The sequence below is a fragment of the Otolemur garnettii genome, unplaced genomic scaffold, assembly GCF_000181295.1.
Source record: "Otolemur garnettii isolate 467f Iridium unplaced genomic scaffold, OtoGar3 scaffold00101, whole genome shotgun sequence".
NCBI lineage: Eukaryota > Metazoa > Chordata > Mammalia > Primates > Galagidae > Otolemur > Otolemur garnettii.
In genome coordinates, this window is record NW_003852496.1 from 7,303,297 (window position 1) to 7,323,939 (window position 20,643).

The 20,643-nt window shown below is 44.6% G+C and overlaps 1 protein-coding gene across 2 annotated transcripts in view; it reads left to right on the top strand.

The window, feature by feature from the left end:
- The window catches only part of VGLL4 (vestigial like family member 4), a 92,508-nt gene that overhangs the window by 44,992 nt on the left and 26,873 nt on the right, over nt 1–20,643 (top strand). For both annotated transcript variants that reach the window (XM_003796248.3, XM_023516978.1), the window contains exon 2: nt 8,732–8,921. In XM_003796248.3, the coding sequence (XP_003796296.1) occupies nt 8,732–8,921 (190 nt within the window). The remainder of the gene's footprint in view (nt 1–8,731; nt 8,922–20,643) is intronic.

A 20,643-nucleotide genomic window follows, 5' to 3' on the forward strand; every position in this document is an offset into this window, starting at 1 on the left:
CATTCTGATACAAATATCTTTGTTGTAATGTGATTTTTGGTTGTCTGGGAATATACCTAATAAAGGAATTGCAGGGTCAAATGGCAGGTCTATTTTTCAAAAATCTTAACCTTAAAAATTACAGCAAGATACTTTCTATATAGTTTTACCCTTCCCCAAAAAGATACTGTCGTTTCAAAACCAGTGGTAAGAACTGTTATTTTGATTAATTGCACTCGAGTCATGCCACGGCCTCAAACACGGCAGCCACATCCCCATCTGGAGATCTGCATTGGTGATGGGGTCTTGTGGCTGAGACCTAGTTCCCCTGCTGGTTGTGTGTTATTCTTGGGAGAATCAGTTAATCTCTCAGAGATAACTGATCGTTCTGTGTCGAAGGTCTCAGCCTTGATTATTAGTTTCTGTGAGAGTCTGGTCTGCCTCTGGTGGGCCAGATTTATCTTCAGGTTTCAGTTGACTACAACTTGCTTGAAATAATTTGAATAATTGAATGGGGCTGCAACATTGAGAATTAGAAGTGTCCTTGGGTTTTTTTTTTAAATGAAATCTTTGATTGTGAGAGGCTAATGATTAGCTAATCTCTAATAATTTTGGTAGTTAGTACTTCCTGGAATCCAGTGTTTTCCTCCTACCATGTAAAGTGTATTCTGTAAAAGTCTGGTAAGTTTTTCTCAGTCAGCAGTAAAGGGAAGAAAAGCTTCCCTTATTTCATATTTATTTTTTAAAATTTCAATAGATTGAGGGGTTCAAGTGTTTTTTGGTTGCATGGGTGAATTATGTAGTGGTGACATCTGGGTTTTTAAGGTACCCTGGACCCACATAGAGTACATTACACGTGATGGATGATTTTCTTGACCACCACCCTGTCCTCCTCCCTCTGAGCCTTCCTCCTCCACTGTGCCTTTCTGGGCCCCTCTGAGAACATGTGGTGGTTAATTTTCTGTTCTTGAGTTACTTCACTTAAGATAATGGCCTCTAGTTCCATCCCAGTTGCTGCAAAAGATACTAACATCATTCTTTTCCATGGCTGGGTAGTTTCCCTTGCGTACTGTGTGTATAATATTTTCTTTATTTGCTCCTTGAATGGTGGGCCCTTAGGTTGATTCCGTTTCTTTGCAATTATACATTTTACTGTGGTAAACGGAGAATTGCATGTGGAAGACTTAACCTGAGCAGATATACCTGTGTACGTTATATAAAATGTAGACCCTGAGAGCCAGATCTAATCAAACCGCTTAATTTTACGAAAGCATTTTCTACAAATGATGAAATGGAGTTAAGGAGACAGGTGCTGTTTTAAAGGGTCTGTAGCTGGGTTCTGGTATTTCACCTACTCTTGACACAACCTTTGTTTTACCTTCCATTAATAAACAATCTTGGCCGTTAAAATATACCAAATGATTATGAGGCAAACTTTAATCTTAGTGATATTGAAGTGCAGGAAATATAGAGTCTTAGGATCTTGGAACTATGGTAGTAACAGGATCAGAAAACTGGGCTGCTTTCTGGGTAGACACCTTTCTGAGCCAGGCTCCTTCCCCTTTCCACTCTTGACTTTGAAGGGAGAATTTTCTTGTGATATTTCATCAGAATCACGAGATAGCACATCTTAAAGCTAGGTGGTTTTCTTTTTTCCTTTCTTTTTGTTAAACTTTTTTTTGCCATTGAAATAATAAATGCTGATTCTTGTGAACTTACGGGCCAAAATCTTTAATTGGAGGAAGTACTTAAGGAGTATTTGAATCTACATATTAAGATTGCTACCATCCCTAGAAGCAGCAACTAAATAATTTTGTATATATTAGGCATTTTCCTTGAGTAACACAGACCTAGATAAAATTACCTTTATTAGAAAGGCCAAATACAGGGTGGCGCCTGTGGCTCAAAAGAGGAAGGCGCCAGCCCCATATGCATGCTGGAGGTGGTGGGTTCAAACCTGGCCCCAGCCAAAAACTGCCCCCTCCCCAAAAAAGGCCAAATACATTTAAAAAATTAGTATAATTTAGTTATAAATTTTTTTTTTAGGCTCATCACCCATAGCACAGTGGTTATGGTGCCAGCCACATGCACTAAGGCTGGTGGGTTCAAACCTGGCCCCAGGCCAGCTAAACAACGACAGCTAAAACAACAACAACAACAAAATAATAATCAGGCATTGTGGCGGGTGCCTGTAGTCCCAGCTGCTTGGGAGGCTGAGGCAAGAGAATCTCTTAAGCCCAGAGTTTGAGGTTGCTGTGAGCTGTGACACCACAGCACTCTACTGAGGATGACATAGTGAGACTATCTCAAAAAAAGTTTTTTGTTTTTTTTTTTTTAAGTTGAATTCATAATTACAGTTAAGCCAACTTGAGAACTGTAAGACACTGGGTTACTGGGTTACTCAGATAGCTCAAATCATCCTTCTCTTGTTCATTCTGGAAAGAGAAAGATAATCTTTTCTCCATCTTCAGTTGCCAAACCATTGTGAAATTTAGAATATACATTAGGACCAAAGAAAAACGTCTCATGTACCCCTAAGATAAGTTCCTTTGGGGGTATTTATTTTGTGGTCAGGGCCCTGTGGTCAGGGCCTGGGTAAACGTCATCATTTATTCTCATGGCAGTGCCTGCACAGCCTTTGGCGTGTAACAGGCAGCCAACATGTGCTGATGAAAAGCGGAGCTGGAGTTTCTGATTCATCCAAGCCCCTATGTAACCTAAAGCAGTTCTCTGAGTTGATTTTTTTTTTAACTTCATAAATGTTTTAAAAATTATTTGACTTTAATATTGTAGAGAAATGGAACGATAATAACAAACACTTATTTTGCATAATATGGGGAAATTCATGGATGCCTGTTCTTATTTAACAGTATAGTGTGAAAAACTTGAAAGGAAAAAAAGGATCTAATAATTTCGGAGCCTTCTGCCGTCTACTCATAAGTATATTCTTATGTTTAGGGAGGGAGGAGGGGACATCTCCACTGAGGTACAGTCCACACACTCTACAGTCACCTGGTCAAAGTCTGCACTTCAGTAGTTTTTAGTGTATTTAGAGTTGTGCAACTTTCACCACAATTTTAGAATGTTTCCATCACTTCCAAAAGAAACCTGGCACTCATCAGCCTACACTCCCTACCCCCCCTTCTCCCCGTCCCCAGCACCCACTTACCTACTTTTTGTTGCTGTGGATTTTCCTGTTCCGACGTTTCATAGGGAAGAATCAGACATGGCGGCCTTGTGAGTCTAGCTTCTTCACTTAGCATCCTGTTTTCTGAGTTTGTCCGAGCTGTAGCAGGAATCAGTACTTTATTTCTTTTACAGCTAGATAACATTCTGTCATAGGGAGACATTTGGGTTGTTTCCACTTACTGGTTATATGAATAACGCTGCTATGGACATCCATGTACAAGCTTCTGTGTGGATGTAGGTTTTCATTTCTCTCGGGTGTATACAGTAGAACTTCCACAGCTGACCTCCGAACATTGCCCACCTTCTTAAGTTGACCTAATTTTCCTGGACTAGACAGGCACCATATGTATATGTCTAAGTATAGTAGGCCTGGTTCCTTATGTTGACCAGTTTGTTAACAGTCCTTTGGGTGGTCAACTTACAGAGGTTCTACTGTGTGTGTGTGTGTGTGTGTGTGTATTTGTACATATATACATGTCTAGGACTAGAATTGCTGGTAATACACTAATCAGATGCCAGATGTTTTCCACAGTGCCTGCACCACTTTACGTTCATACCGTTAATATAAGAGTGTTTTAATTCCACATTCTCACCAGCACTCCTTATCTTTTCTCTTTTGATCCTAGCCACCCTAGGGGTGGGCGTAGTGTCTCTTTGTGATGTGGGTATGCATTTCTTTGATGGCTCATGGTGTTGGACAGCTTTCCATATGCTTTTTGCATATCTTCTCTGGGGAAGAGCCTTTAATTCTTTAATTGAATCACCTTTCTATTTTTGTATGAGTTCTTCATATAAAATTTTCTTTTTTTTTTTTTTTTTTTTAGATAGTCTCACTATGTCGCCCTCAGTAAAATGCTGTGCCATCACAGCTCACAGCAACCTCTAACTCTTCGGCTTAAGTGATTCTCTTGCCTCAGCCTCCCAAGTAGCTGGGACTACAGGCATCCACCACAATGCCGGGCTATTTCTTTGTTGCATTTGTCGTTGTTTTTAGTAGGCCCGGGTCGGGTTCGAACCCACTAACCTTGGTGTATGTGGCCAGTGTCCTACCCAGTGAGCTATGGGCACCGAGCCAATATATAAATGTATTTTTTAAATATTTCCTTATTCTATGGCATTTGTGATCTTTTTTTGAGACTAGAGTTTTAAGCTGTTTCCCTGGGTAGAGTGCTGTGGTGTCATAGCTCACAGCAACCTCCAACTCTTCGACTCCAGAGATCCTCTTGCCTCAGTTTTTCTGTTTTTAGTAGAGATGGGGGTCTCACTATTGCCCACCTTGGCCTCCCAGAGTGCTGCAGGTGTGAACCACCATGCCCAGCCTGCCTTTTTGATCTTTACCATATCCTAATGCTCTATAAACTGCCTGCCTCATTGCCTGGCCTCACTTACTTGCTAAGTCGGTATTCACTGTCTCCTCCTGTGTGGGAGGCATCGTACTGTGCACTCTCGGGCGTGTTAAATGCTTTAAGGAGCACAAAATGAAGGAAGAAGGGAGGCACTAGAGAGATGAATTTCTATAATGTTCACAGGAAGAAGAGATGATTTTCAGACTGATTGAGGAATCAGGGAAGACAGCCTGACGATGGCCTTTGCAGGATACTAGACTTTAAATACAAGAAGATTAGGGGAAGGTCCTGAACAAAGATCTCGAAGTTAGATGGTGAGGTCTCTGGAATGGTGACGAGTCTAGTTTAACTAGGGCTGAAATTTTCAGGAATCCAGAAGAGGAATATTAGGGATAAAGCCTGGAACAGTGTTTTGGGCCAGCTGTTGGTTTGAATACAGAGGCAGTCTGGGCAGTATTTTCTGCATGACGGGCAAGCCACCAGATGTGCAGGGTTAGGATGGGTGGACACAAGAGTGGTGCTTTGCTGCCTGATCTCACAGAGCTGTGCAGGGTGGTACAGGGCGGCGGCGGTGGAGGTGGCTGTGACTGAAAGCAGCACCCTGGGTTTTTGTCCTGGACACCAATAGACGTGCATTAGAAGACAACAGGGCCTGGAGTTAAGAAACTCCTCTGGAAATTTTTTAATCTCGCAGTTGGCAAATTTATCTCATCACAGGGTTACCTTTTTTTTTTTTTTTTTTTTAAAGTATACCATCTGAAGTACATACTTTGGGTTTTGGCATCTTGGTTCAATATTACAAGTAATAATTGGTCAATAAGTGCTGATTAGTTCTTTGGTCACTTGATTATGTGTTTATGGATCATAGAATTGGATCGCTAATCCCAAGGAAGGCATGTTAGATGTTGGCTAATCTCCCCCCTCCGCGTATGGAGGTGGAGAGAGGGGAGCACATGGCCGTGTTCACTGCGTCCTAAATAAAGGCACAGTCAGGATTGGAATGCGAGTGTCTTGACTCCCAGACCAAATGTTTTCCTCAAGTTTACTTTTTTTTTTTTTTTTTTTAAGATAGAGCCTCAAGCTGTCTCCCTGGGTAGAGTGCTGTGGCATCACAGCTCAGAGCAATCTCCAACTCCTGGGCTCAAGCGAGTCTCCTGCCTCAGTCTCCCAAGTAGCTGGGACCACAGGTGCCTGCCACAACATCTGGCTATTTTTTGGTTGCACCCGTCGTTGTTGTTTGGCGGGCCCGGGCTGGATTTGAACCTGCCACCTTAGGTGTATGTGGCTGGTGCCTTAGCCACTTGAGCCACAGGCACCAAACCAATTTTACTAATTTTAACCTCACCACATACATGAGAATTAATTACAATAATTCCTGCTCTAAAGCACAAGTGTTGGGCTGAGGTCCTCTAGGATGGGACCCCACAGATGAATAAAGACTGGGAACTGAGCAGAGCTGCCCCGACCTTCCACCTAGACCAGCGGTTCTAAACCTGTGGGTCACGACCCCTTTGGACTATATTAAAGGGTTGTGGCATTAGGAAGGTTGAGAACCAATGATCTAGACCTTTTTTTTTTAAAGACAGAGCATCACTATGTCATCCTCAGTAGAGTGCTGTGGTGTCACAGCTCACAGCAACCTCAAACTCTGGGGCTTAACTGAGTCTCTTGCCTCAGCCTCCCAAGTAGCTAGGACTACAGGAACCTGCCACAACACCTGGTTTTTTTTTGTTGTAGTTGTCGTTGTTTAGGGCCAGGTTCAAACCTGCCACCCTTGGTGTATGTGGCCGGCGCCATAACCACTTTGCTACAGCGCCGAGCCAAGACCTTTTCCTTCTTTGCTCCGTCCCTCTGCTCCAAGCCCTGTGTGGGGTTGTTTAGGAAGAGGTGTTAGTCTGATCAGCAGAGGCTCTGGATCCTTGCCTCCAGTTAGCCTGTTAACTGTATGACCCTGGGTAGGTCACTCCGTGTTCGGGGGCACAGTGTTCTTTGCCAAGTGAGGTGTTTACAGGGCTCCTTCCAGCGCCAGCACCCAGGGGCGCGGATGTGCTACAGACATGCCTGTACCCGGCCTCTCTGGAACTGGTCGAGGCTCATACCAGTCCTCAGAGGTGAAGGACCCTGTGGCCCCCTCCTGTGTCCTTTAGCCCCAACCTTACCTTCAGGCTAGAAATCTCCAGTGATCCAGAGGATCTTTTTCTCTTTCTGTGTCAGACGACAGCAGTTCAGTCTTGGAGATAAGCAGTGCGTACATCACATTGTGGAATTAAAATGCGAGCGCCTGCCAGAATTTTTACTGGGATGGAAATTGAGGAGCAGAGTGGCAATGTTGTTCTTAACCCAAGAGTTTTGCTTTTCAGCATGACAGTGTATGCTGGCACCACGCGCGCCTGCTCCTTTTTTGGAATGGTTTGAGTGTGTTGCGCTGGTGGTGGGTTCCCATAGCAACCCCTGTTGCTACACAACTGGCATCTGATGAAATGGTGACCAAAGCTCAGGGGTCCAGGCTGAGCCTGAGGACTCCTCATCTCCTGGAATCCCTGCCAACGGTGTTGAGAAACCCTGGGCAGGGAGGGGTCTCATCAGGGCTCCGCAGAAGGTCGGCCGCGATGGGACTGCTTCAGCCTTACTGTGGTGACACTCTTTTCTCTCTGTGAAGGAGGAAGTACCAGAAAGAAGGGGGATATTTGGAAAGACTATTTTCTAATTTATCAAGGTGTGAAGATTAGCGCTGCTTTGCTTGTTTTTTAAAACTACAAGTTACTAAATAGGACATAGAGACCAGGCAAACATCATCCTGAGCTTCTGAGTATGGCAGGTTAGCACAGGGCCTGTTTTTCAGGTATTTCATTCAAAATGGAAAGTTCCAGTTTACTTTAGGGCCAGAATCCTTAAACGAAATCCTGACTGGAGGTGTACTGTGGGTCACTCTATATTTGTGAGTTTATATCTTGCTAACTAAATTGGCAGCGTTATTATTTTTCCTGGTAAATTCTCAGCGGGTTTTTTTCCTCACTCCTTTCCCCAACAAAATCACATGTGTCATCGGTGTATGAAGTAAGCGACTGTTACAACTGTCCACACGTCTGTGACGATATGAAAATTAGCGGTGGAAAACAAAGATTTGTTTTCTTAGGTACCACAAGGCCTCGGATGAAGTTGACTTTATCCTAATATTACGCTCATGTTGTGACCAAGTGGAAACAAAATTTGGTCAGGCCTCAAAGCCCAAAATGTACAGCGTAACAAAAGGGTTATTATGCGTTTTAAAAAAATGTAGGTACCTCCCACACACACGACTTAGAAAGTTTAAAATTTTTTCTTAAAGTAATTATTACTCGTGTTTATGTATTTTAGTTGCCCTTTATTATTATGAAAGGTTATGCTTATTTTAATTCATGATGAGGCACCGGGTTATAGCCTAGTCTAAAGCCTTTTAAAACAGTAATGAAAACACCAAGATGTCAAATCACATGAAAATTTATGTCCTGATTTGAGTGTCTAATTTGGAGAAATGTTTTGAGAACTGCACTACATTATTACGCTTGTGCTAAATTATATGCTGAAACCTTGTGCTGATGATAATGATAATATTTATAGTATATGTTCTTGTATTTTTTGTGTTTTACTATAAGAAGAAAATGTTCACTTTGCATTAAACAATGTGTTTTTATTTCTTTTAACTTTGGGGGGGGGATAATGTGAATCATTAGCCCATACATTTTCCTCATTCTTTTACAAAAGTACCTTACCAAAAAATACAATAAAAACACAACAAGCCAGAAAAGTGAGTTTGGCACAGTGGTTTAACAAAGGCAGTGAGGTCATTCTTCTGCAGGTATCGAGCTAATTACCCACGTGTCAAAAGACTTTTGATGTTTTAAATTAACTTTTGAGACTGTTTATGGCAAATACTTTCAGCCACCCGTGGGCCCCCACCCCCCACCCCTGCTATTTCATTGCAACTTTTCTTTTTAAACTTTCCCCTAAAGAGTGATTGTGCTAGAAAACCACGCCGATGTGAAATGTCTCATGCTTGGCAGCCACCCGCGCACTCAGACCGTGTTCTGAGGATGGCAGGCAGCCCCGTCTTGTTGCCAAAAACTTTCCACTGGGAGTAGTTTTGCAAGGGGCCGGGCAGGCGGGCGGGGGAGCCCTGGGGACTGAGATGGGGGCCTTTCTCCTGCTTGGTGACTACGTCATCTCTCTCCACTTAGGTGAAGCTGCTCTTAGGGGAGAACCCAGAATGCAGACGCTCCCGGTGGCCTCTGCCCTCAACAGTCACCGCACGGGCCCTCCCCCCATCAGCCCCAGCAAGAGGAAATTCAGCATGGAGCCGGGCGATGAGGACCTAGACTGTGACACCGACCACGTCTCCAAGATGAGTCGCATGTTCAACCCCCATCTGTGAGTCTCTTCGTTCTTAGTTGGGTGCGTGGCACCAGGGCCATACTTCTTAGCAGCTTTGTGCGAGTACAAAGTGGTTATTTTCATGCCTTATGTGTAAAGGATATTACATATAAGAGATAACTAGAGCTCATTGCCAAGAGGAAGGTGCTAGCCTGATTTGGGTTACTCCTGGAGAGATGAAACCTTACTTCTTTCTGGCTTGCTTATACGACCTTTTGTGTTTCCTCCTTGGAAATTTATGTTCCCTGGGCTTCTGGGAGTAGGTGTGTGATAAACTTGGCCTTTTCAGTGTGTGCGTACACACTGATTGTTGTCAGGAGAATCAACGTTCAGGGAACGTCTTTATGTGCTAGAGAAACAGAAGGAAAGGTCAGCACTTGAGCAGACTCCCCTCAAGTTTTGAACTCAGGGGTCTAGGATTATATGCCTTGAAGAACACAGTTCTCACCTTGTGTGCTCTCGGTGTGAACTTGACACCTTCCAAAGCCGGAAGCGGCTCCTCCTGTTCATGGCAAGGTGCTGCCCATCTGTGTGACACCAGCCTGTGGCTGTGGCTGGAGAACCAGCCTCTGGGCCTGGAGACCTGGGTGCCAGTCCTGTCCTGTCCTGCCACCAGCATGCTGTGCCTTCCTGACATGAGTTCCTTCCATTCTGAGCCTCAGTTTCCTTACTTGTGAAGTGAAGGGGCTGAAACTAGAGCCCTCTGGGTCTGTGGGACAGGCATCACCACAGTTCTGTTTGAGAGAGAGCTCTGTGTGCTGGCCTGTTCCCGCTGGACACTCTCCTCTCAGCACACAGCAAAGGAGCAGAAACATCTCCTTATTTTCAGGGCTTGAAGACTCCCAGCCAGCTGCCCAGCAGAGTCTCTGGGCAGTTGTGGAGGCAGCAGGTGTTGTCAGAGGCTGTGTCTTGTCAGGCATGGTGAGGTCTCTCAGATTACTGGAAGGAGTATGTTGAGATACAACGGTCTGGTGCCTTCCCCAAGCTCTTAGCCCAGCACGAATTAATGTTTTATGAGTGTTCAAAATGCTCCTCCCGCCCAGGCCTGATTGCCCAGGGCCCTGCTATTTGGGGCGGGCTGGGAGAGCAGGAGGGCTCCCTCCTTGGAGGCAGGGATTGCTTCCGCAGGGAGAGGTGGCCTGAGCTCCCTCCCGCCTCTGCTGCCTCAGCTCCAGCGTCCTCGAATTCCACTCATTCCAGTCTGCTCGGACTGTTGTGTTCAGTCATAAGACACTGACAGAGGTATTTATCCTCAAATAAATCACTGTAGTGTTAGTCAGAGGCTGAGCCTGCAGTCTGGAGCCCTGGAATTTGCTACAATCAGGGATCCAGCAGCAAGACACAGCAAAACAATGAGCTCTCACAAACAGGGAGAGGCTTCTTGTTTAAACCCTGGTCTCTCCACTGTTTGGAGTTCATTATTTTATTACTAAGACTTGCTTGTTCTCTCTCATCCACTTTTCCCAAACTCTAGTAAGAGACTTCTGGCTTTTTTTTTTTTTTTTTTTAAGTAGAAAGAGGGAGGCCATATTTGTGATCAAACGCGCCTTAGTTTAAATCCTAATTCTGCCACTTACCAGCTGTCCAGCTACAGACAAGTCACTTAATTGATCTGGCCCCGGTATCCTTGTTTATAAAACGGCAGTGATAACAGTTAAAACTGCTGTAAGAAATAGAGCTAAAACATGCAAAGAGCTTGGCACGGTACAGTGCTCAGTTGGTGGGAACTATGACATGTATTAATTCCCTGGTTAGATACAGGTGGTGATGAGAAAGAGCCTGTGAGAATGTGCCCTATCTTACCACGTGTAATGCACACTCACGCTTGTTAGCCCAAACTTCCAGGAAGAATAGCTTTCTTTTAATTTTTTAATTCCAGTTTTTATTTGTTCACATTTAGGTACTTGTTTTTATTATAAAGGATTTTAGCATTAGTTTTTTTAGCATAGAGTTACAGTTTTAACGCACGAGCATAAATGAAAGACATTGAAAACATTTATATGGTTACGGAATTCGTACAACACAGATAACGTACATCCTTACTTTTCTCTCCAAAATTTGGGCAGAAGTGTACACATTGCACATGGCAAAACATGGTGTGTGTGTGTAAAAACATATATGCACCGTGTATGTAAACTTAATGTTTGAGAGTGCTTACCTCTTACAATGCCTGGGTTCAAATCCAACCTCCCGCAAAGTGGCACTCAGTGTTTTCCCAAAGGACAAAGGACTGTGGCAGGGATTTAGGGTGATGCCTGGCAGATAGGAAGCGCTCAGCTTTAGTCTCTATCAATATTATTATTAGAATGTTGGAACATTTACAGAATAATTTTATAACTGGGGTAGTTACAAATAGGACCTTGACGTATGGTCTATGATGACACTATAATAATTTTAAATGGAAGTAACAGAAATAGAATGGCTACATTTTGTGTATAGCTCACAATGAGTACACAGAGTTGTAGGAAAATAGAAGTAGTGACACCCTCATTAGCCAGGTGGCTTTTTTCCTCTTCATTTCTTTCTTTTTTATTGTGATAAAATATACATATATCATAAAATACATTATCTTAACCATTCCTACCTGTACGGTTTGGGTGGCTTTTATTACTATAAGAAGGAAAGGTGACCAGTGTGTGGTGGTTTGATTCCAGGCATCACTTGTTTACTGAGTGATAGTAATTAATTTTGGTACCATTACCAATGTTTCTGCTTATGTTTTCTAAGAGTCTAATGACATTTCACAGGCAAATTGAAAAGATGCCGGGTCTCTTGTTCTGTGTCCGGCCGGGTACTTAGTCTTGTTGTTTGATGGATGTGTTGTTTCCTATTTGAAATGTAGCGTGTGCCCTCTGTTCTATTTACTGTAAATTGAACTGTCCATTACTAAGACATGCTCTGTAATAAATTACACATTTCATATTTATTTGGAAAAGAATAGTCCAGAAGATTACAAAATGATTTTGGAGCTTTCTCTTCTTAGAGTTTGTTAATGACGTGCTCATACAGGTGATTTGTTTATTTTTATCACTAAAGAGGTCGCGATACTTTTGGGGAAGGAGTGTTATTGAAAAACAATATACTGGCAGCTAGCTGAGAAGGTCTCAAAGATGCATGCTTTGGTTGCATTTCGTTATAAGCGTCATATGGGATATTTTCCAGCAGAGAGATGGAGAGATCGAGTGGCCCTGAGCCGGAGTTAGCAGCTACAGAGAGTACTAGGACTGAATTCCATCCGATCTGATTTGTGGGATGGAGAGAAAGCAGAGCGGTTTCCTTAGTGATTGCTCCAGAACTGGGAAAATCAGAATTCCTGGGCTTGTATTACAGCATTTTATAATGCACGTTCGTTTAACTGGTTATTAATTTTCTTGTTAAGTGTGTTGACCCTGAGAAGTATTTTTTGTTTGTTTTTTAAGAAAAGTCTTAAAAGGGTAGGCACAGTGGCTCATACCTTAAGCACTCTGGGAGGCCAAGGTGGGTGGATCACCAGAGTTTAAGACTAGCCTGAGCAAGAACAAGACCAGCTTTGCTGAAAATAGAGAAACTACGGCTTGGTGCCCGTGGCACAGTGGTTATGGTGCCAGCCACATACACCAAGGCTGGCAGGTTCGAACCTGGCCTGGGCCAGCTGAACAACAACTGCAACAAAAAATAGCCAGGCATCGTGGCGGGTGCCTGTAGTCCCAGCTACTTGGGAGTCTGAGGCAAGGGGATCACTTAAGCCCAAGAATTTGAGGTTGCTGTGAGCTATGATGGCGCAATACTCTACTGAGGGCGAGAAAGAAATTCTGTCTCAAAAAAAAGAAAAAGAAAAGAAAAACTAGCCTGTAGTCCCAGCTACTTGGGAAGCTGAGGCAAAAGGATTGCTCAAGCCCAAGGGCGCTATGAGCTATGGTGACTCCATAGCACTCTACCCAGGGGGACAGAGTGAGTGAGACTCTGCCTCAAAATGAAGAAAGAAGGGACGTAATGCGAATGTTTGGGTGTTGGAAAGTACTCTGTGTGCCATTTGGAAGGAAAGTAGATTAAGGCAGAGGGGAGGAGTAGAATGGGATTCATCTTGTGGAAATGTGGTTTGTTTGAATGGCCCCGATGTTCCTGTGTGACCTGGTAAGGAGGTGGACCCTCTTCTCCTGTTTATCTTCTTCTTACCCATCAGGACTCCTGGAGTCCCACTTTACGGAGGAGGTTGCAGCTGCCCCAGAGTTGATGCACAGAGCTCCTTCCCTGCTCCCGTGTCCCAGCTGCGTGCCCCCGATACTTTGTCGCTGCTGTTGAACGCTTTTCTTATTTTTCTGGCAAATGCTAATCTTGTAAGCTCCCTGACCAGCTGTAGAATTGGCCATTTCTTTGGGGGAGCCCGGTCCCTTTTAGCAGGGATTTAGAAGCCAAGATCTGGGTGCTAGGGGTTCCCATCACTGTGTCAACGTGGGGTCCCTTAGGAATGTAAGCGGCAGTGTCATTGCTTCTAGACTCGAGTTTTCTAACGTGGGAGACACTAGCCATAGGCAGTAGTTGAAATTTATAATAAAACAAAATTAAAAGTCTAGTTCCCCAGGTGTACCAGGCATGGGTGGGGATGGTACAGGTGACATCAGACACCATGACAGCAGATACCATGCTGTCTGCACAGGAAGTTGTGCTGGACAACACTGTCCAGGCAGAGAAGCCTGGAAGGAGCCAGCAGTTCATGAGTACACAGGGCCCCGGTTCTGTCCGGCTCTGCTCCGGCTCTGCAGGCTGTTCCTTGCCTTCCTCCACCCCATATTTTTGTCTTCCTTTTTACCAGTAAGGATGCTTGGTCCCCAACAAGGTCAACATATTTACTCACAATAGTTTCACAATCACTATGGCTGAACCACTTTGAAAAGCCAAAGTCCCAGCTTCCAAAGTTACTTTCCTTTTCCTCTGTCAATACCGTTGTGTTATCTAACGTACAGCCTTGTGTTCGCTCATTTCTGTTCGCACCCATGCAGCTTTAGCTTTGTTTCATCCTTGTTGATTGAATTGTATTTTGTGAATGTGTTAAGGCATATATGTGCTTCTAAAAAGTCCAAGCTCTCCTGACAGCATGTCTGGAGCCTGGAGAAGTGTCCCCCTGTCCTGGCTGGTTTGCCCACTTTGCTCCCTCCTGTGAGCATACATCTTTCCCGTTTTGTTCTGGGAAACTGAGCAGACACGAGTGCTGCCTGCGCCCCCCCCCCCCCCCCCCCCCCACCCCCCGCTTTCTTACACACAGGTAGCTTGCTTTGTATGCAAGCCTCAGTGTCTTTCTTCAACACTACATGGTGGAAGGCCTCACTCTGGCTCCTCATTTTTGGCTTCAGGGCTTTAGCAGGTGCCGAGGGGCACTCGTCCAGTCCTCTGTGCTTGGACATTTAGGTGTTTTTCAATACTGACGATAATGATGGTGATACTGCAGCGGGTCACTGTGCGCCGTGGTCGTGGGTGCCTGTGTGATGGAAGGTGAACTTTGGATGCAGTGTGACAGTGTGTGCTACATTCATGGTGGCGTGGCTGGGAGAGCTGGCTGGGGTTCTGTGCTGAGGGGCACAGGCCGTAGGTGACATTCTGACCTTCGTGTGGGGTGGCTTTGTCAGGGCGTGTGCCGTTGAATAGTTCAGTCAGTCACCCAAGAGAGGATGGGAAACTTACTGAGTGCTTACCGTGGGTTCATCTCATCTCCCCTCACAATCCACGTGACCCTGTAATCTATCTATCCGTCTACTATATCAGCTCCATTTTACAGATGCAGAAATAGCGCCCAAAGCGTTACTGGCATTGGCCCTACCGTGTATGACTCCAAAGCCAGTGATCATTGATTGTGCCGCAGCCATATCCTACCTGGAATTACATGCAGCTTCAGAGATGGGCATCATGTGTTAGGGTGACCCTTGACCAGCCCGATGTCTGGTACATGGTAGGTGCTAAGTAATATTTATGTTGAACTGAATTAGAGCTTCCATCAAGGGGCTGTGCAAAGTATTTTCTCCTGGCCTCAGAGTAGGGCAGAGCCCCGCAGCTCACACTGGGATCTAAGCCATGGTCACCAGCCTTGTGTTCTAACCAGCTATGTTTCTCACAGAGAAACTGAACATCTGTGATGACCCAGGAAGGGCTCGATGGAGCTGCCTCTCCTCCCACCGTCCTGGTGTGAAATGTGCCCGTAGTCCTTGCGTCTTTGGCCACCCCTCTGACTTTCCCCCCCAAGTTTAATGGAGCCAGTCGGATGTGTCCTGGAGTGCACTTTCCAGTCTTAGGGGTGCCTCTCCTCCTCCTCTGCTTTCTTCCTCCGTCTACTCCCCATTGTTCATCTGGCTTTTCACCCCAGCCCCAGTCAAGTCAGTTTTCTCTCTAGAGCAGCGTTTCTCAACCTTTTTAATCTCGCTGCGCACTTGAACCTACAGTTACACTTCTGTGGCACACTTAAATTATATTGATTTTTAAAAAAGAAGAGTAAAGAAAAGAATATACTTACTGTGCTTTGAACCTCTTTTGAAAATAATTAATGATTTTAAAAAACTTTTCATGACACACCTAAGATCCTCTCACACCATACTAGTCTGCTGTGGCTTCAGTGGCTCATGCCTGTCATCCTAGCACTCTGGAAGGCCAAGGTGGGCGGAGGTCAGGAGTGGGAGACCAACCTGAGCAAGAGCAAGACCGCGTCTCTTTAAAAAAAAAAAAAAAAAACGGCTGGGCATTGTGGTGGACACCTGTAATCCCAGCTAGTTGGGAGGCTGAGGCAAGAGTATCACTCGTGCCCAAGAGTTTGAGGTTGCTGTGAGCTAGGATGTCATGGCACTCTACCCAGGGAGATAAAATGGGATGTTGTCTCAAAAAAAAAAAAAAAAACTAAAAAATTTTAAATAAAAATATTCCTTCTTCCAAAGAGGAAAAAAAATCACTGCCCTTTAAGAAGGGTGAATAAAAAAAGAGGAAAAAATAGACAAACTCAAAACCAGTAATTTATTCAGTTTGATAGAAGGTTGGAGGAAGCCTTCAAAATCAAGTTCTGGGCGTATAATAGTTTTAAAAAGTACACATATATATTAAAAAACAAGCAAAATAGGATATTTGGGGTCTTCCTAGACTTTGTTTACTTTTTTACAATAGAAATGGTGATATAAATGGGACCTCAGATGTTCTCAAGTATCTATAGCTTTACACAGAATAGGTTCTCAAGTATCAGTAGGTTGTCAGGTATCTGTAGGTTCACACAGAATCTATACCCAGAATCTCTGGGAACGTCACTACACCCTATTTGGTGGCTTTCTGTTTCTTTTCTCTCTTTCATACCCATAGCTTGTGCGAATATGGACGTGTGTCCCCTGGCTCCATGAACGTGAAGGAAGCACTTTTGTACTGCACATTAAAACTGAGTCCAGAGGAAATTGAAATGTTGAGGTCATTTTAGTGCCTGGACCTTACTAGCCACTGGGACTTGTTGGGTAAACAGTGATACATACTTAGGGACAGAGCATGGGATTGTCATGTTCGTGTCTACACGAGCTTTAGAGGGCGGTGAACTTTTCATCAGGAAGAGCAGTGATGGGTCTTGATCCTCAGCGTCCAGCGAGCACCAGAGCTTACTGCCCTGTGCGGCACAGGTGGGGTCCCTGCATCCTGGCCCTGTGATGTGGGTACTGTTCTTAGCCCTTGTTTACAGATAGCAGCACTGAGGGAGGGTCTGTAACTTGTTCAAGGTTACACAACTGGCAGGTGGGTCGTGGTGCTGGGATCCCAAACCCAGGCTATTTGATCTGTGAGCAAGCATTCTTACCCTCCATGTCATTCATATATATATAATTTATTTTTATTTTTTTTAATGGAGACAGGTTTTTACTATGTTGCCCTCAGTAGAGTGCCATAGCCACTATGCTGTGGGCGTCGAGCCTCCATGTTATATTCATACATGAGTCACCACGAAAATTTTGAGACAACAATGTTATGGTCCATTATTTCACTTCTAAGAAACACAGTGGACACTGCTCTTTCTTCTTTTTTTTTTTTCTTTGTTTGTTTTTTGAGACAGAGCCTAAGCTGTCACCCAGGGTAGAGTGCCTTGGCACCACAGCTCACGTCAACCTACAGCTTCTCTTGCCTTAGCCTCCCAAGTAGCTGGGACTGCAGGCGCCCGCCACAATGCCCGGCTATTTTTTGGTGGTAGTTGTCATTGTTGTTTGGTGGCCCGGCCTGGATTCGAACCTGCCAGCTCTGGTGTGTGTGGCTGGTGCCTTAGCTACTTCAGCTGCCGGCGCCGAGCCCACAGCACTCTTTCTGATGAACCTGTGCAAGTTTCCTCTTCCTCGGCTTCTTGGCGTTGCTGGGAGGGCTTCATTTCTGTCTGTGCAGATTTTATAAGTGTCTTGATTTTTATGTTTGTCAAAACTTCTGTAATGATTACAAAAGTAATTAATGTATTAATAGCACACAGCCAACTATGTGAATCACTTGATGTTGGCCCCTAATGCCATATAGTTTTGGATAGCCTGCAATTTGAGTGCTCCCAAAACCCAGCTGATGGCATTTTGGAGACAAGACTGTTCATTTTGGCATACATGGAAGAGCGTAAAGGGGTGACGACCCTGGTGGTGATTAAGAACACGTAGACTCTTAGCTTCCTCCAAGAGGCCTGAAATGGGGTCTTTGCCTAGGTGGAAACCCTGTAAGAACAAACAAGGGTTTTCTTTATGCTCAGGAAATTGCTTTTAAAATTATTTTAATTCTTGTTTAAAATCCGTGACCCAGTTTTAAGTTAGTTGGCCCAAGGCAGTAATAACCTTAGCCCACAAAATTTAAACTAGAGAATTTTAAAATTTGGTTTAAGTATCTGAAGACAAGTCCCTTTCCCTCCTACCCCCCGCCAGATGTCATAACTCGAAGCCTAGTGAACGGACTCTTCACACCGTGCGCTTTCTGCCACACCTCCCTGGCATAATTCTCTACTCTGAAGTGCTTTTCGTACACAGTCTTACAAGAAGAGTATTTGATACTGTTAATTTTAGTTGCCCCTTAGGATTTCTTTCTTTCTTTCTTTCTTTTTTAAACTCTCACCTCCCCCACCGTGTATATCAATTATGTATATTTACTTTCAAAAATAAGCTACAAGAGAGAGGCTGGGTCTTTAGTAAATTAGGGAAGTGTCCCAGTAGAGAAGTGTCACCCCCAGTCTGTATGCCCTGTGAGGTTTGTCCTGCCCAGAATGTTTCAGTTAGAGTTGTGGACCGGCCCCTCATGACAGTGAAGCTGAGACTTTCACGTCTGAACCGTGCATCTGTGCGTTCCATGGAAGCATTTTGCTAATGAAATGTGGTACCTTTAAATAAAGGTCATAGGCCTGACCTGTGTTGTGTGGGTTTCTTGTTTGTCAGGCTAGAGGCATTTTCTCATTTTCACAGTTGAGCTGAAAACAAAGACCTCCTTATCCTAGCAGGGAGCTGTGCTTTTAAGAGCTGACATCAGCCTTTTCCCAGCAGGCCTCGTTTCTGCCTTAAGAGTCTTTGCAGAGAGCTGGGAAGGCAGATCACCATCTTGCTACTAGCATTTTTTTCCCCCTGGCCAAATAGCAACATTTGAAGACATTCCAAAAGGGCCCAGAGTCAAAGAGCAGACACAGGGATGCCCTCCCCCCCTTCACCTGGATGTGTGGGGTGTTGTCCTCAGCCTCTGTGGTTGGGCTCTGTGCCGTGAAGAGGGTAACAGCGAGATGAGGACCTTCCACCAAAGAATCAAGCCTAGTGAAAGAACATTCAGGATGTATGGGGAAGATATTCATTGGCATGTGTAAAGTCAGTTTTTACAATGATAGCAATAAATTTATTCAAAATTTAAGGAAACAAAACAACCCAGGGTTTTGCTGTTTCCCTCCCAGCCCACCCTGACCTTTAGAGTGTTTTCATAAACACGCTTCTGCTCTGGGGGCACAAATGGCAGCTGTTTTGTGAGTAGCTGGAGCCTTGCACATCGCTCGAACCTGACGGATCTCTTCTTCCAGTACAAAGTCAGTCTGTCCCGAAAGTATCTGCTGTGCTGCTCTTTGATACCTTAGGAGATTTGCCTGAAGATCCCGAAGATGGACAGTAAGACGCTTGCTTAGGTGTGGGCACAGATGCTGCTTTCATTTTCTCTAGTTTCTTGTTAGTGATGCTATTATTTGCCCATGCTATGTGCAACTGGAGCATAGTGAGGTGGTTTACGGGCCCCGTGTTCTGAACCTAGAATTTTTTTATTGAATAAATGGCAGTGCTTGGTCTCCGTCTGCTTTGCTATGTGTGCTTGGGTTAGAACACAACCCTCTCCCTGGCCCTGCTTCATTTCGAAATTTCTTCACAGACTGTCTCCAAAGCATAATTAGAGAACTTAATGTTGCAGTGATGTTCTGGGTCTGGCAGTAGTTAGGAACTGTTCCAAACAAGGGACCCGAGTTCTGGACCCAAGCCTTCACAGCCCTGGCACAGGAAAACAAGCCTGGGGAGGGAGGTGCAGTTCTCTGCCATCCTCGCTCTCCTCTCCATTATTATATCGCCTGTCTTCTTTGAAGAGACCTAAGACTTACAACTCTATGAATCCACATAGAAACCTGGCCAGGGCCAAGTGCAGGAAACAAATAAGGCTTACAGGTCCGGTCTCGTTAGACGCAAATCTGAGAGCTGAAACCTGGCTGCTTCCCTGAATTGTCTGTGTTGTCAAACCCAGTGAGGAATGTGTATGGAGTCTTTTAACTTGCTGGGTAGGAGTAATGTTCTCAGGTCCTCCTGACAACCGCAGCAACGGCCCTCAATACTGCTCATGGATGGTCTCAGAACGCTCTTCCCTCAAGAAGCTCTAAGGAAAAAAGTGTTCATTGGTCATAGTTTGGTCAGCACCAAACCCAGTCTTCCGGCTCTGCCTGACGTTAGCACATTTAAACACTGTGTAGCTGAGCGTCTTACGTAATCAGCTGTAGAATCTGTCCTGCATTGAGTTGTGTCCCCAGTTTTTAGGTCTGGTTTCTATGTGGATTCATTAGTTGCATTAATGTGTTGAAGCCCTAATCTCCAGCGTGATAGTATTTTGGAAGTGAGCTGATGGTCCAGAGGGATTGGTGGCCTTATGAGAAGAGACACCAGAGAACCCATGCTCTCGCTTCCCACCACATAAGGACACGGTGAGAAGGTGGCCATCTGCAAGCCAGGGAGAGAGCCCTTACCAGACACTGACCATGCCAGCGTCCTCATCTCAGACTTCCAGCCTCTGGGACAGTGAGAAAATAAACGTCGTTATTTAAGCCCCTTGGTCTATGATATTTTGTTACGGCAGCCTGAGCTAAGACCGAATCCTTAATCCCCTTTTTTCATAAGAACTGTTCTTAGGATTCCATGGAGCATACTTACCTTGTAAATACTGCCCAACAAAACAAGCCTTTTATTAATGTAATCTTGGTTTCAAAATTTTATTTCCATAGAATTTCAGACTCGCAAAGCTCTGGTGCTGTAAAGCTTAACTATTCAAACGAAGTGGTTGTATGAGCCCTTGATTTGGGACTGTTTGGAGACATCTTTAATGCTGGGGCTTTCCGGAAAATTCACCGAGGCCCCCCGGAGACCCTGTGCTCCTTTGAGCCTATGTTTACTCGTCCCGCAGACCTTCTGGAGAGCAGGTGAATTCTATCTCTGACCCTTCTCCCTATCTTAGTGAAACCTCTTCCTGTATTCACGAGGGACCTACTGGTTGT